The 15,876-nt window shown below is 42.0% G+C and overlaps 1 protein-coding gene across 2 annotated transcripts in view; it reads right to left on the reverse strand.

The window, feature by feature from the left end:
* Positions 1-779: 779 nt before the first annotated feature.
* KIF26A (kinesin family member 26A) overlaps positions 780-15,876 on the reverse strand; it is a 101,612-nt gene continuing 86,515 nt past the window's right edge. For both annotated transcript variants that reach the window (XM_069783325.1, XM_069783326.1), the window contains exons 7-15: positions 14,981-15,074; positions 14,240-14,502; positions 13,802-13,985; positions 13,344-13,503; positions 11,465-11,627; positions 7,522-10,906; positions 3,820-4,010; positions 2,785-2,935; positions 780-2,251 (exon numbers count right to left, since the gene is read on the reverse strand). In XM_069783325.1, coding sequence (XP_069639426.1) covers positions 2,076-2,251; positions 2,785-2,935; positions 3,820-4,010; positions 7,522-10,906; positions 11,465-11,627; positions 13,344-13,503; positions 13,802-13,985; positions 14,240-14,502; positions 14,981-15,074 — 4,767 coding nt within the window. In that variant the 3' untranslated portion in view covers positions 780-2,075. The remainder of the gene's footprint in view (positions 2,252-2,784; positions 2,936-3,819; positions 4,011-7,521; positions 10,907-11,464; positions 11,628-13,343; positions 13,504-13,801; positions 13,986-14,239; positions 14,503-14,980; positions 15,075-15,876) is intronic.

Below are 15,876 nucleotides of genomic sequence, written 5' to 3' on the forward strand. Positions count from 1 at the left end.
ATCACGGAGAGGTAGATAAAAGCAGGGCACCCTTTGTAACCTATGCAAAATCACAAAGATATTTAAGCATCAAAGTCTTGCTCTCACTCTCCCACTTCTCCAACTGCAGAATGAGGAGGAAAGCGTTTACCCCCCTCTCACAGGCCTCTTGTGAGGGTAAGAGAACTTGGTGCTTGGATGCCATGCTGTTTGGGCTACATAAAGAGAGAAAAAGAGGGAGAGGAAAATTTCACCCACTACAGGCCGTTTGGCCACACAGCTGGAAAATACTCGAGATGGTGTCGTTAGAAGCACTAGCTTTACATTAAACCTGCCTGGAGTTACTCCAGCCAGCATCACTGGGAGATGAGGACCAGGCACAGCTACTGTCTAACCAGAGAGCAAACGCAGCAGTGTCAGAGAGAAATGAATGTAGTTGCTTGCTGTGATGGACCTACAGGGCCCAGGGCTTGATTCCAGTTCCTAAAGTTTTCTTTTGTTTTTAGACCCATTTTTAATTGCTTTATCTCATCAGGGAAAACAAGCACGTGAGCCGCAGGTCTTTGTTCTGTAAACTATGAAGTGCTAAGAGAATTTAAGTATTATCATCGCTATTTATTTTACCCTTTGGTGTTTTGTCTCTCTTTCCCTATTGGTTTCTGATGACTAATGTCAAAACTCTGTTCCCAGTTCTCTCTCTTGGGCAAAGAGGTAATATAATGTGACATTTAATGCAGTGTACCACAGGCCACCCGCTCTCTTCCGAACATTAAAATCACGCACATAGCAAGAAGCAATCGTAACAATAGATGTATCTTTTATTCACAGATAAAAACTGAAGCAAGCTGTTATAATACATATTTGTACAAAGGATTTGAAAAAACCATAAAAAGGAAGATGATTAGAAAATATGATCCATTATGAAATGTGGTATTACATACACTATTAAACCTTTTCAAAAGTATTTGTTTGGCAACAATTTATCAATAGTTTCCACACTTAAGTGGCCTCCTTCAAAAAAGCACAAATCTCATGCAGCATGTATAAACTTGATCCTGAGGGTTTGCCTTCCTTAGAAAAACTGTAAAAAGATATACTATTTGTCTTAAAAGTTCAAACTGCAAATGCTATATTTATAGTCAAAACTATATAAAAATATGGACCTAACTTAACATTTACAAAAACTTTTTGTTCCTTTTTTTTTGTTTGTTTTATGGTTTTGGTAATAAACATAATTCTCAATTCCTGCAGTCAGAGAGGAAAAAAGAAAACCAAAACAAACCACAGTGCCCTTTGTAGACTTCCTCACATTAAGTTTACAACTCCAAAAAGACCAGGTCTGTGATAAGTGAGGTTAGTAACCAAGGAAGTAGGTAAGCAGTTAATATATATCTATATATGTATATATAAAATGGAAAACAAACATTTATTTTGATCTGAAAAAGTAATAATACAAAACCTGAAGGTAAAACAATCATCTCAAAATGCCATAATACACCTTTTCAATAGATAAATGTTCATAAAAATATCTTGAACCCTAACCAAGAAAACAATTATAATACAATTTTAATTCTGCTACATAAAACAGCTTTTCTATGAAACAAGAAGGCAAGTTCAGGTATGAAAACATAATTTACTTATTGCTTTTGCTACAATGTTGTTTGTTTTTTACATATAGTCATAAATACACTATACAGTATAAAATATTTCGTAGGAATACATTTTGTGGTCTGCTTAGGTTTGCTGGCTTTAATTCTAGCACCAAATACAAAAATGAAAATCAAATTAATTTTAAAGGCACTTCCATTGTATGTTTGTTTGTAAATTAACATCTTGGTTTGTAATAAATTTCCTCGCTTCCCTCTGGTAGAAGCAATACTTGATCCTACTATTATCTTTGTACAGTTCAGGTCACGTTGAGGCACCAAATGATTTATGAACATTCCCATCCCTCAGCTGTTTCTTTCTGTTACAACGTTCATTGTTGCTTTTCAGTCTTCACCTTTCCTCCTTCACTTCCCAGCTACTTTATCTCTTTACTTCTTCATGTCGGACAATCCAGCTTCACTTCCTTCAGTCCCTTGAAAACCCTCTCTTCAAACCTCCACTTCCCTTACTCCATCTTGCGCATCTGTTATTCCAATATCAAAACACGTCACTATCATGATATGTGACTTGCACAGATTAACACACTGCTCCAGTTCCTCTGTCACTTGTTCCAGTGCCTCCAGGTACTCCTGTGACTCCTTATCGAGATCAGGATCCACTTCAACTGTCAGACAAAAAATTAGTAAGAGAAACAGCTCATAGCAAAGCATTATTCTATCACAAGGGAGCCAATAATGTAGAGTACAATTTTTTTTCTCTTGAACTAAGAAATTTTTTTCACTTTGTTCAGCAGATGCAAAACTCTCCCTTGAGGCTCCAGTTAGGCACAGCACACAGTCAGTGAACAAATCTCATGCCTCAGTTTCCCAGCTATAACATCGATATAGAAACATTTTTTTCCTTCTTTGGAAAGAAGGATAACAAAAGGTTATATAAGTATTTAATATTAACAAGCATCACGGTGAGTCTCTGCATTGTTTTGATGTTCCCTTCTGGTTGGTTTGGAGGGGTTTCTTTGTTCATTTCTGGTACTACTCAGCACTGAACAAATCCTTTATCACAGAAATACGAATGGAGTCACAGCGTATTTTACGGCTCAATTAGGCAAAATATCTTAGCAAGTGCTTAGCTTTTTCAGTGGGACTGCTCACATGCTGAAAATTTGTTATCATAATGCTGTTTTTGCAAAATACTTACAGTCTTCTTTCCACTTATTTGGATCCATCATTAACCTGCACTTTGTCTCTTCCAACTCTTCCTTCAAAAAGTCATGCTTTGCCTTTACTTCTCTGATTCGCTGCTGGCGCCTTTCTAGTATCTTCAGCTTGGTATGGAAATACATCAGACCCTTTTAAGACACAGAAAGACCATTTCATGAATTTGCCTGTTATGAGCTGACCTCCAACAGTTTGACACAAATTGCTCCCAGCTCATTACTTGTTAGAGTTAGCAGGTGGGTTGTTTTGTTTGGTTGTGGGTTTGGTGGTTTGGGGGGGGGGGGTTGGTTGGTTTTTTTTTTATTTGAAGTTTACATTAATGGATTCTAATCTAGAGGAACAGCATGCTACATCACTTAAGCATTTGTTGCACTTCTCTGAATTAGCGCACATCTCTTAATACATTCTGAAATTACTACTGTTTGTACAGGAATTTTTTTTTAAGCAGTGCAAATGATAAACACAGCCTAATAATAACATTAGAGTTATAGTTAATCCTAAAACATATGGATTCTTATTTTCTTAAAAGCATTCCTACCTTCTCAACATCCTGGAAAGGCTATTATGAAAGAAATGGGAAAAAGGCATCAGAATAATATAGAATCCTGGTCTCCAAAATAGAATTAGCTGAAGTGGTTTCCAATTACAAATAAATTAAACTCAGTGTATCCCTGATTTAATAGAATCCTGTCATTTACATAAAGAGTTAATGACCCTATAGTTGAGGGAGCCTGTAAGGTTTCATCAGCCAGGCTAAGATTATAAAGTCTTCTCATAATGTATTCATTGGTAACTTCCATTTACACCATCAGTCATGTTAGACACAATTAATTTTAGACAGTAATCATTTTCATTTTCTGTGTTAGGGGTACCCCAACATATGAATTGTAAAATTAATAATTATAGTGCTTTAATTGCAATCAATTTTCTGAACACCATTCCAGCATTCAAGCAAGGACTCTGCCTGTATACTGTAATTTAAGTTGTCTACAGTTGTTGTAAAATATGTGCTGACCTCAGTTTCCTCTTGTCTGTGTCGCTGTAATCGTTCCACATCATCAATCTCATAAACTTTAATTTCAAATGGCTCTTTTAAAGTGCCTGGCAAAGGTGGTAGATCAACCCATTGGCCAGTGACGCTGGGTTTTCTTCCTAGGGAGGCAGCATCTGGTAACGGAGCAGGAATCAGTCTACGGCGCTGGAGGCCTAAAATACAGAAGACAAGCGTTCCTCAGACTGTAATAGACTGACAGACTGCAGAACATACTGCAGTGAATTAAAGAAAGATCGAGGTTCTCAGGATACTTAGAAAGAAATGCTTTTCTTGATCTTTTCCTTTTAGTAAAATACCCTCAGGCTGCTAATTTGAGTTACTGCCTTGACAAAGTACGTTTCACTTGGTTCACGAATAGGAGTAACAGCAGTTCTTCTCCCAAAGCAGATGTCTGAGCATCAGTTCTTTATTCTCTCCTTGCAAAAATATTTTGCCTGGATTAATTTTTCTTTGGTGGGCTACAATGGTATTCATTACCTTGCAATGGCAATGAGATAGTGAGTAATGTCAAACCAATACTGATAATGGCAGATAAATCTGGAAATCTCCTGTTCCTCCAGTTAAAGCCAAGCAAGGGTATCTAAGATCCCTCTCATTGTATTACCTCTTTGCAAAGAGCAAACAGCTCTCTCCAGAACTACTACCTATGCTTTAAGGTGCTACATACCAGCAGTTGTCAATGACTTTGTGGAATTGGGAGGCACTCAAAAGGCAGCAAGCAACCAACCTGCAACTTAAGCCACCTCTAATGTTGAGGCCTATCACCACCCATTTGCACCGGCACTCAGAAGCTCAGAGCATGACAAAACTCACCAATTCCTCAGCAGGAGGGCTCCCAGATTTACAGACAAACAGCATACTGCCACCTTGATGCATCTGCTAGGGCTCAAGTTTCATGAAGCAGAGACTGACTTATGTCCTTCAAAAATGCTGGTACTTTTGTATACAAGACTTGGCACTTTGGTGTCCAGCATGTTTTGCGATGATAAGTCTCTCTTCGTTCTCTAAAAGGCTGACCTTTACACTGCATGTGTCAAGGATGAGCACATGCATAGAGCTGGTCAGGCAATGTTAACAAGGCTGCAATCCAATCCCTAGGTGAATAGGAGGGCTGAAGGCCACCAGAAACAAGCTGAAATGTCACATGGTAGCAGTAAGTATAAGCAGCTTTTGGGTGACTGGTAACAATAAATTTAGTGCCTAATTTCCTCCTCTTATTGAAAACCAACTCAGAGGTATGGAGCTTCTTATTTCTTCTGGTCTTCTTACAAAGGGAGCACATTAAACAGATGAGACAGTGCTGCTCAGAGGACAGTGCTCCCAAAATAACTTCTGGGCTGAGACCTCTACAGGAAAGTTAAATGCAAGTTAAGGCTGCCAGGTAAGCCCTGTCACAAACTTCAACATGGAGACAAAATCCCAGCAGGTACCCTCAAAGCAACACACCTCCACAGATACCTCAAGAGCTACCTGCTTTACATATTCTTAAGAAAAATATCCCTAATTCATAACTGCATCCTTGCTAATTTCTAAGTAACAAGAACAATCACAACAGGAATGTTTTGGAAAGGGGAAGACTTGATTCTACTTCTACACCACCTGTTCATCATTCTCACAACCCCTATTCATTTAGCCTGAATCACCACTATAGTCCTGCCTGCTGAAATCACCCACTGTAACTCTGATCCTGTAACCACTCCGGTGACAACAGGATCCCTCTGAAAAGGACACAGAACAGATGCAGTCAAACACATATACTAAGTAGACAAACCTCCCATCCTTCCACTGTACCAGTCAGGGTCAACGTCATTTCTCCAAGGATGGAGTTAAATGATAAGGGGACAAGGTTTCCAGTGACATATATGGGAGTAGGAGCTGTCCTTAAATCCAGAGATGACATGACTCCAACACAGTTTGAAGCAGTGTAAGCTACTCCAAGAATCTCTAACACTTTGCAAAGATTACAATATATTTTAGGCCAATAATGGCTCTGCACCAAATATTTCTTGTAAGAAATATTTCATGAACTTCCTAGGAAACCTCATTTCATGTATAAAACACATTATTGCCTCGAAGTCTACAGCACTCCAAAAAAGTAATACATAATTTACTGATACAGAGCAATTTCAATTGCAAAAAGAAATAGTTTGTCATTTTTAAAGACCTTATAAGCATTTCCTGGGGCAAAAACAAATACAAATCCATCAGTGGGTAATGCCTTCTCAATATGTGTGCAACTTATACAGCTGTTAATATTGATTTGTAGGAAAGGTTTAAGAGGTTGATATGCTATGGAAAGAGAACTGCAGCAAATGTTGCACTAAGTTTACAAAACGATTTATCACCTGCTGAAGCAACTCAGTTGCTTTGACCAGAAAGCACCATGAGATCTACGTCAGATTAACTCCCTTGGTTTTACTGCCAGAATCAAGCATCATGGGTGTCTACAGGGACTGCAATAATTACTGCTTTCCGACCAAAAGCTCAGATTCAGCGCATTGCTGATATTAGTTCCTACTATATTTCCAACAGTCAGTATGCTTAGGTTGCTGAATGAGCCTGCTGGTCATTAGCTACATGGCACCGACTGCCACCGATTCTTTACGATACTGCAGGACTTCAACATAGATCAGTAAAAATTAATATTGTAACAGCAGTCACGTGAGCCTGATTTTGAAGCTGGCTACAACTAGGGGCACTTACATGCGCACCACCTGTGAAAGCAATAAGGAAAGGCACTGGAGAGCAGGACGGGGACCTGGCTTTCATACACCCACCTTTGCATGGCGTGGTTGAACATGTCTGCCTTGGCACAGTACGTGAGCCAGAGCTGCCTCATCTGAGCAACTCCCCCAGTCGATTTCCTATTGCTTACAGTAACCGCAAGTACACTCTAAAATTTCTTCATAAAAACAGTTACAGTGCAATACGATAATTTTGCAATTAGCTGGTACCATTAACATAAGAGCCGTCGCACCTTACGTATGCACCCTCCTGCTCTGCCCCTAAGCCTTACCTTTGGGTAATCTAACGCACATTCAGCAATCCTCATTAATTCACAAACATTCTTCTCCCCTCCAGGCCTATTCCCTTGTTTCCAAACTACAGTCGCAGCCCATCTCACTGAAATTCCCTCACAAACGCCTGGCAGCAGAGCTGCTCCTCTCCTCGCCGCTCTTCCCTCACCGGCCTTCCCTGACACTCACTTGATCCTCACAAAAGCTCCTCAGTGCCCACCCAGCCCCCTCACCCTTCCCAACCCACCCGTAACACCCTCCTGTTTCGGGCCGCCCTGGTGCCGCGCTCACTGCCGACCCTGCTGAGGGAGGAAGGAGCGTCCTCCTGTCCGCCGGCAGCCATCTGCTGCCTCCTCCCTCACAGGGAGGCTGCCGGCGCCCCAGGGCACCCGGCACCTCTCCTGCCCTCTCCGCCGCAGCACCTGTGTCACACCTGCAGCTTTGAAGTGAAATAAATGACAAGTAGCTGCCGCAACAGCCATACGCGCGCACACGCGAGCGCGTGCAGGCAGTCCACCGCCCCGCTTTGAGTCTCCCCCAAACCTCCTCTCCCTCTGCTGTCAGAGATGCCCTGAAAACCCCCCCATCCTCAGGGACTCAGTGGAGCACCAGTGGACGCCTGGCCACCTTCCCCTTCACTTCTTACCTGTTGATCGCTTCTTGGGGGACTTGAGGCTCCTCATCCGGCCTGGCGATGACATCCCGCTTTCGCTCATGGAGTCGTGCGCCGAGGAGGCGCTGCCGGTGGCCTCGCTGTCCCGAATCATGCTCTCGTAGCCGCTGCTGCCCCCGCTGTGGTAAAACAGAGCCGTCCTCCCCATGGCCGGCGGCAGCTCCCCACTTAGGACGCTGCTGTTGTCGCTGCCGTGCCCGCTGCTGTACCGCTGAGGCCTCCGGGGCGCCGTTATCTTGCTGTACGGCGATGGCAGCACCGGGATTTGCGACTTCTCGTCGCTGAGGTTAATGCCGCTGTCGTTGCCGCTGTCGGAGTCGGTGGAGCCTCGGAAGTGGCCCACCTTGGCAGAGCCGCCTGACACCAGCTCGTTCACGCGGCTGTTGGCCGCCCGCATGGCCTGCTTGGTCCCCATGATGGTCCCTCGGCCAGGTTTGCCGCTGACAGGCTGCACGGAGCGGGGAGCCGTCTTCCCGCCGGGGGCCATGCCAGAGCCCTTCCCTGTGGGCTGCGTCAGGGACTTCACCGAGGAACTGAGAGACTTTGACCCGCTGGCGGAGAGGCCCCGGTTTTTATTCCCGTTCACTTGCACCTTCTGGTTTGCTGTGGGTTTTGCCTGGCTGTTTTTACCAGGTGCAGGGGTGGTGAAAGGTGGTGGTAAACCCACACCGGAGGCAACAGGGGGGACCCCCAGCCTGGGGACGGAGCGCCCTGCCCGGCTGTTGCTGGCACTCCCGTTCTCCCTCGCCATGCTTGCTTTGGATCCGACCGACGTCAGGCTGTCACACCTCTCCAGGGACATGTGGCTCCCGTAACGGTGCACGGCTTCGCTCTTCGATGCCTTCGCCTTTAAGCTGGATGTCATCTTGGGCAAAGAGTGGTCACCCTTCAGGTTCATTTTGCTGCTGGCACTTTCGCTGAAGTAAGACCCAGCTTTCAACCGCAAATCTGCTTCATCTTCAGCCTTCGGTGTGGCAGCTCTGGCAAAGTCCAGGCCAGAGGCTTTTCCCCCACCATTACCCAGACCAACAGGTTTCTGCTCCAGGCTCGATTTGCGTACAGGAGGTGTTGGAGGTGTTGGCCCACCTGGCCTGGGCAACATGGTTGACTTCTGTGGTACGCTCTTCTTCCCCAGTGACGATTTCAAGCTTCCAGTGGCCAAGGGAGCATCCGAATTCCCTCGGGTCACGGCCTCCGACAAAGTACTGCTAGCGTGCGACACTGGCATCACTCCCAGTGTAGTGGCTCCTCTCTTCAGCTGTGGCATCTTCATCGCAACTTCTGACTTCTTCGCTGCTCCGCTGGAGGATTTGCAGGCCATTTCGCAACCATCCACAACCCTCTGCGAACATGCGAGCATAGTCTGTGACTTCGTTGGCCTGGACGCTGCGCCAAAATACTGGGCAGCTTTTCCTGGCTGCTTCTCAGTACCAAACGCGTGAGATTTTGGAGACAGCAGTGAGTCTTCAGGTTTCGCCTCCAACTGATAATCAGTGCGCAACAGCCAGGGATCTTCAAATATACCATGTGGATTCTGCAGGTCTTTATAACTGAGGACAGTATTATTGTGGATTGGAGATGAGGTAGTTTTTGTTTTCCTAGGAAGACTAGAATGTATTGTTTCTATCACAGGCGTATCGTGAGAATTACTAAATTTTATTTTTATGGGCTGATCAGTGACACAAAAAGCACTTTTTATCTGAGATGCTTTGGTAGTTTCAGAGGTTTGAGGGCTTTTGCTGATGCCTGTGGACAGCTTGCTGGAACTCAAGCTCTCACTCTCCAGTTCAGAGAAGCAAAAGCCACTGTCATTCAGAGCACTCTTCAGGGGGACAGATAAATGGGATGAATCCAAGTTGAAGGGTTCCTCGGACTTATTACAGCCGTAAGATGACTGTGCAACAAAACTGTCACTAGACTGGGCTCCATCACTTTCAATTGTACATATGCTGACTTCACTAAGCCACGAACTGATGGAGGAACGTCTGCTACTGGTAAAGGGATCCTTAGCAAAGGGCACAACAATATCAATATTTACACCAGTAGAAGTCTCCTGTGAGGTATAAGCATCAAACTCATCATTTATGCTGCTGATAATACTGACTGGCCTCGAACCCGATGCAAGGGCCTGAAGGGAGCAGTCGCTGTTAAAGCTAATGATACTGGAAGGTCTTCCGTTATCCATAATCCCGCTAATGGATAGCTCTTCCACCACAGTGAAAACAAGCTCATCCTCTCCATTCAGCTCAACAGGCTGCTGCAAAGTCACTGTGGTGGTTAGTATATCCCGATCAAAACATTTCCCTCTGAACGCTGACCTGAAGCTGTGTACCTCTATCGCACCTGACTGATTCTGGGCATTGCTACCAACCAGGAACGTGCTTCCTATGGGGTTTTGCTCAGGTTTGTTTCCCATCTGCTTGCTCATTCCCACAGGAGGAGTCCGAACTGCGTTGCTATTGTCCAGCTCCAAATTCTCACCTTTGGAGCTCTGTACATGCTCTTTCTGCTGTGGAGGTGGTGGTGCTGGACTTGGCAAGGGTCTCTTCACGTACAAGGGCTTTTCCTTAATGACACATTCAGCTGTGCCCTTATTCTGCTCCGGATTCCTTGAAGGGCTACACCTTGAGGACTGCAGGGGATCGGTGATTGTCTCTCTCTCTCCCTCCAGTATCGAGTCCATTATTTTGTTGTCAGCTCTGCTCTGCGGCTTGGAAAGCTCTGTTTTCAAGTGAGGTGTGCTCTTTTCATGACAATTGCCACTGCCACCTCTCGGTGCAATAGCCTGGAAAGGAAGGTTATGTCCTTTCTTGGGAGATGCAGTTTCTTGTGGAATTGGTTTCTTAAATCCTCCAGAAGGAGAAGATATTTTTTCCTTTATCAGCTTAGACTGTGCATTTTCTGTACCTCCAGGGACTGGAGTACAATTGGACACAACAGAGATTTCTCCACAAGCAAATTTGATGGGTTCCTCACTTCCATCAATGCACTCTAACCTTTCTTGCAGTTCAGCAAAAGTGTTGCATTTAAAATGGTCCTTGTCAGAACTCCTACCAATAGCAGAATTGTCTTTACTTCTCTTCTTGTTTAGGGATGGGATTATTGGAACAAACTCTGGAGGACCTTCATTATCTGTCAATTCCCTGTCAGACAAAGCTGCACCATTGGGACCAACATAGATGACAGTATCACAAGACTGTTCACTGCTGGAGGAATAATCAGGATCACTAGATATACTCAGCACAGGAAGGTCAGGGTCAAGGGCAACAGTTCGCGGGTGGAACGGTCGCAAATGGGGCGGTCTTCGGACATGTCCTTCTTCACATGAACTCTCTCCTCCTGATGAGCTGGATGCATACTGAAAATGATCATTAAGGGGAAAGTTATTAATACTAATTGATATGTAAGTATATATATGTACATGTAATTGGTTAAAAGGCCAGGTTTGCTATATACTCTGTGCTTTGTATATACTATCACAACTAGATCTAGTGGAAAAATGTTGGAGTGTGAATCAAAATAACAAGGTCATGCCACATAGATTTTTCTGTATTAGGAGTAATATAACAATCACACCTTTTCAGATAATTTCCATTCAATATCATGCATTGTCTTTCTCTTCAACAGTTTTCTGTTCCTTCCTTATTGTTTTTTATTAATACAAATAGGACCTTTTGAGATAGTTCCACATATAAGCAAAGAAAGAATACGTGTTTGGAACAAAAAGAAGGGAATTTCAGGATTAAGGATTGGGGGCGGGATGATGGCTCAGTGCCAAGTCATTTGTCAGTTCCTCTCCTGAGCTTTTATGCATTTTGTATTACTTCTTACCGCTGAGAAATCCCATGTTCCCCCACCGAGAGGTTAGGAAAACTCATTTTCAAATGAATTAATTTCAGCTTGTTTGTGAACCAACCTTGGATTTCTTCTTTCTCATTCGGTGGATTCGTGATGCAAGCTGAATGGTGGTGAGAGTTTCTGCATAATTGGCTGGGGAGTCAGAAATATGCGCAATCATAGTAGTTCTGCAGTTGATGTTCCCAAGTGATTCCCTCAACAACATTGTCAACTTGTTGTCCCTGTTTAACAAATGAGAACACTAGGATGGTTTAAAGAAATCACAATCTTGTTTTGCAGATTTTTACACCACAAGCTGTGCTTTCACTCTCATAGGATATATGCATGTATGGTACATGTAGATAAGAAATATGCTATTATTTCACCACATTTAAAATGTGCCTATAATGTACACATACCAAAGATACCAATATTTTAATTATTTATCTCCCTGTGCATTTGCAGTATGATAAGTAATTTTATTTGTTACTTAGACAATTCTAAAACAATTGATTGATAACTAGTTTAGTTATTTCAGGATTAACTCATATTACCCAAAAATGAGTGCTGTATTTTTAGCTGAGCAGACTTAGTACCTGGATAGCTAAGCTCTGTGAGCTCTATGCAAACAATTTTGATAATATGAAAAAAAAAGTCAACAGAAATGGTAAGAAATCTCTAAACAAATATAACAATGTTAGAGATCAGAAATATATAAGCAGTGCTGCCCCAGCTAATCTAGTTCCCTTTCTGCCTGCTGTTCCCTGCTCTGACATAGCAAATGGGAAGCAGAATTTCTCTCTGAAGGCTCTCCTGGTGATGCAAGTCCTTTGCCATGGATAGCAAAGCTGACAAGGTGACAGGTGACATTTTGTCCTCCTCTGGTCTCCAAGACACCTCTCCCCAGGGCTCCCTGGAGGCTGCTTCCTATCACCCCCCCAAGCTGGCCCAACATGTGGGTACTACCGTCATGTCGGCTCACTAAACCATGGTACATGAAAAAGCTGAGGATCTGCCCTTCCCTATTCTAACCTACTCATCCTCTACTCCATCCACAAATCTAGCAACTAGCCTGAGGAAATTATCTTTCTGCCTAATACAGAAAGAAGGAACACCTGTTTGAGATGCAGCGCTAGATAAATATGTGAAATGACATGATTGATAACGGCACAGAGTTATAACACATGAAGACAAGCAGCAATTAAATTTAAGGACTGAAGGCCAAATTCTGGTAAGGGTGTTTACAATGTGGCTGTTGTCTTTACGCTAGGCTCACCTCAGGTGTGTTTGACATAATATTATTGTCTATTACACTCCACAAAGGAACAAACCTAAATGTTCACTTTGGCTAAACAAATGTGCAACATGGTGGTCTTCTTTTTTTTAATTGAAAAGATGTATCATCCAAAAAGGCATACAGAAATAACAACCTTTGATGACCATACTTGATAAAGTCTCTAGTATTTTTTGAAATTTCAATACAATTTTTTAATTTGGAAAAAGGAGAGAAAATCCTATGAAATTTTGATGAAATTGTTCACTAATGTCCAGCTGACTGAGATTGGTCTAAATTCCAAACCCAGGAAACAAAGAGGCGATAGAAGGAAAGAAAACATTTTCACCATTTTCCCCTGCTTGTTTCAACAATCAAACCCTCCGCAACGTTTCACCTAACTTAAGTACATACTGATATGCATCTAATTTTTGACCATGTAATTAAGAATTTCATGTTACTAAGTGACATTGAAAAAGTTGTGTGTAGTATATATACATATAGATAGGTAGATGAAGAGATATATGTATCTGTAATATAGAAGTGACCCTAAAAGAAGACAGGCCCCTCTCTGACAGAACTTCCTTTAACTTCATCTTAGGTAAAGAGTAAATTGTTGATGGAATTCATTGCTAAGGTAACACCAGCCACAAATTTAAGATAATGCAGACAATAATTCACTTACTTATATGGCACGTGCTTAGCACCATTAATTAAGGCCAAAATTACATTGCCCAGGGCAGAGAGAGACAGACATAGAGAGCCTCCTCCATCTCGGCTCTTGCTGAGCACTTTTTCACAACTCCCTAGATCAATGAGATGCAAACGGCTGCGTCCTCCAGACACTAAAACAAAAAGGGGAAAAACAATTGTACATCACGTTCTTGCATGGACTCAAGCCAAACTTGGTATTCAAAATATATTCAAATGAGGAAAATAATGAATACAGCATGGGATAATGACCAAATTAAATATTAATAGTAAGGAAACCAGATATTGGCCACAGCTACCAAAGTTAAAGGTGACTCGACTGGCTTGAGGGTTCACTTCATTTTTTCTTTTTAAGTTTATTGCAAATTATTGTTTAAACCAACCCAAAACCACGTAATTTAAAAATAAACAATATGGTAAGAAGATTCATACTTCCTCCTTTGCCACTCTTCTCCATGCGATACTGGTATATGTGTAGAGTGAAGAGCATATGTGAATTCCTTCTATCTTCTTCCTCGCATTCAGGTTTGCTGGTACTTCTGGCAGCAATTGCAGCATCAAGGAAAAAGGCAGCTTTCTCTGCTGTCGGGGCCCTTAGCTCACTTTGGTTTTGAAGCTTGAATATAAACAAGAAAATGACTAATTAGCATAGGGGCATTTTTTTTTATTATTATTTTTTGCTGAACTGGCTAAATCTCTAGGGCACTAAAAGAAACAAATATGTACACCATGGGAGAAGGGCTTATGAATTAAAAGCAATAAATTTTTTTTACTGTCTTAAAAGTTGTCATAATTGTTGTCAGATAAAAGGAAATAAAAAGCAGAAGAAAGTCAGCCTCAGAAAAATCTATGTTGTGATATCCATTATACCTGGGTTCCACATATTGGATCTTCTCTCAGATAAACCCCAGGAGACTGGCCGTCTTGAAGGCTGCCAGTGGCTACTTCAGCTAACAAATCCTTAAGGTTTTCATCTTTGCCACTGATCTCCACAGCAGATACTCTAATAGAGAAACGAGTCCCAGTTTTTTCTTTACGTTCATTGATTAATTTGAAGAGCCAAGAAATTGCACAGGGGATGATACCAAGGCTTTGTGTGGAGTTATCTTTCCCAATCATGGTAAAAGATTTTCCTAGAATGAAAAGACAAACATGAACTTAATTCACCTTTCTTGTACAAGACAGTGTCTCTTCATATCACCACTGTACATTACATGCAATGCCATGTGCTGCACAGATAATGGGAAAGAACAGATGCAAAAATGCAAAGTATTTAATTATTAATCCATTACTATTTATTCAATTAGTTTTGCAATTATTGTAACTCAGACCCACAGCAAATTAACGTTAAAAACATCTCTGATCTTTTGATTTTCATCACAATGCACCTATATAAACTTGATCTTGAATAAGCTAATCTGATGTTACATTTTACCTTTTCAAATTAAAACTTACAATCCCAGTGTAGAAATAAACTATGATAAGTTTGCAAAGCTAATTAAAAAGAAATTCTAATCTATTCATATACTCCAGGTTTATTGTTCCAGGAGCTGACAGCATGTAATTACCAGACTGACATAGTAATTAACTGTAACGAATTTGGGAGCTCACCAAGCTTGACATGACCAAAGCAAAATATGCAACCATCTGCACCATTCACAACAGACTGGATTACTTCTGCTACTGTTCCAGAGCATACCTCAGCCTGAAAGAAAGATTGGAGACAAATAAGTAAAAGAGCATATACTGCTATGGTTTTTACTATTCTTCTGTAATGAAATGAATGACTCAATATTTTTGAGGCGCAATATTCTCCCCATTTTTATGGCATCAGTCCTATTATTTTAGTAACTATGCTATCTTAAAAAATAATAAAATATGTTACTACAGCCTAAAATAGTTTTCAATTCTATTAAACCAATTCTCTTGGAATATTGATTCTATGACTAATGTAGCAAACTGAATGCTATCCAACCAGGCTTCCTGCTGGTATAATAGCTTAGCCAAGGCTATTCAGCAATAGTAGCAACTCCACTGAAATTAAGCTACTCAAGAGTGCTCACAGGAATTAGAAAGACATTCATACTGGAGAAAATGCATTAAGATCCCTGAATAAGATTTCATAGCATCACATTTTCCTCTTCCAGGGGAAACATCATCATCAATAAAGAGAACTTTCAAAAATGTTTGAGTGTACTAAAACCAGTTTATCCACATCAGTGAAGGTTTCAAATATACAATAAGATGATCTATTAAATACAGCAACTGGGGGCAGGGGAGAGGGTTGGTGTAAATATGTAACTACAGTGAAATGATAAGGCCCTGTTTGCAGGTGCATGGCAGTAAGCTTGCCTCAAGCAACAACACCTGCACAGAAGTGGCTGCACTGGCCAACATCACCCAGAAACACCACAAACAGGCCACCCCACGGGCCCACCACAAGGACCTGCAAGAGCCTAGCCAAACCAGGAGTCAACAACCTGAAGGACTGGTGCCAAAACCAGCAG

The sequence above is a fragment of the Haliaeetus albicilla genome, chromosome 5, assembly GCF_947461875.1.
Source record: "Haliaeetus albicilla chromosome 5, bHalAlb1.1, whole genome shotgun sequence".
Classification (NCBI taxonomy): domain Eukaryota; kingdom Metazoa; phylum Chordata; class Aves; order Accipitriformes; family Accipitridae; genus Haliaeetus; species Haliaeetus albicilla.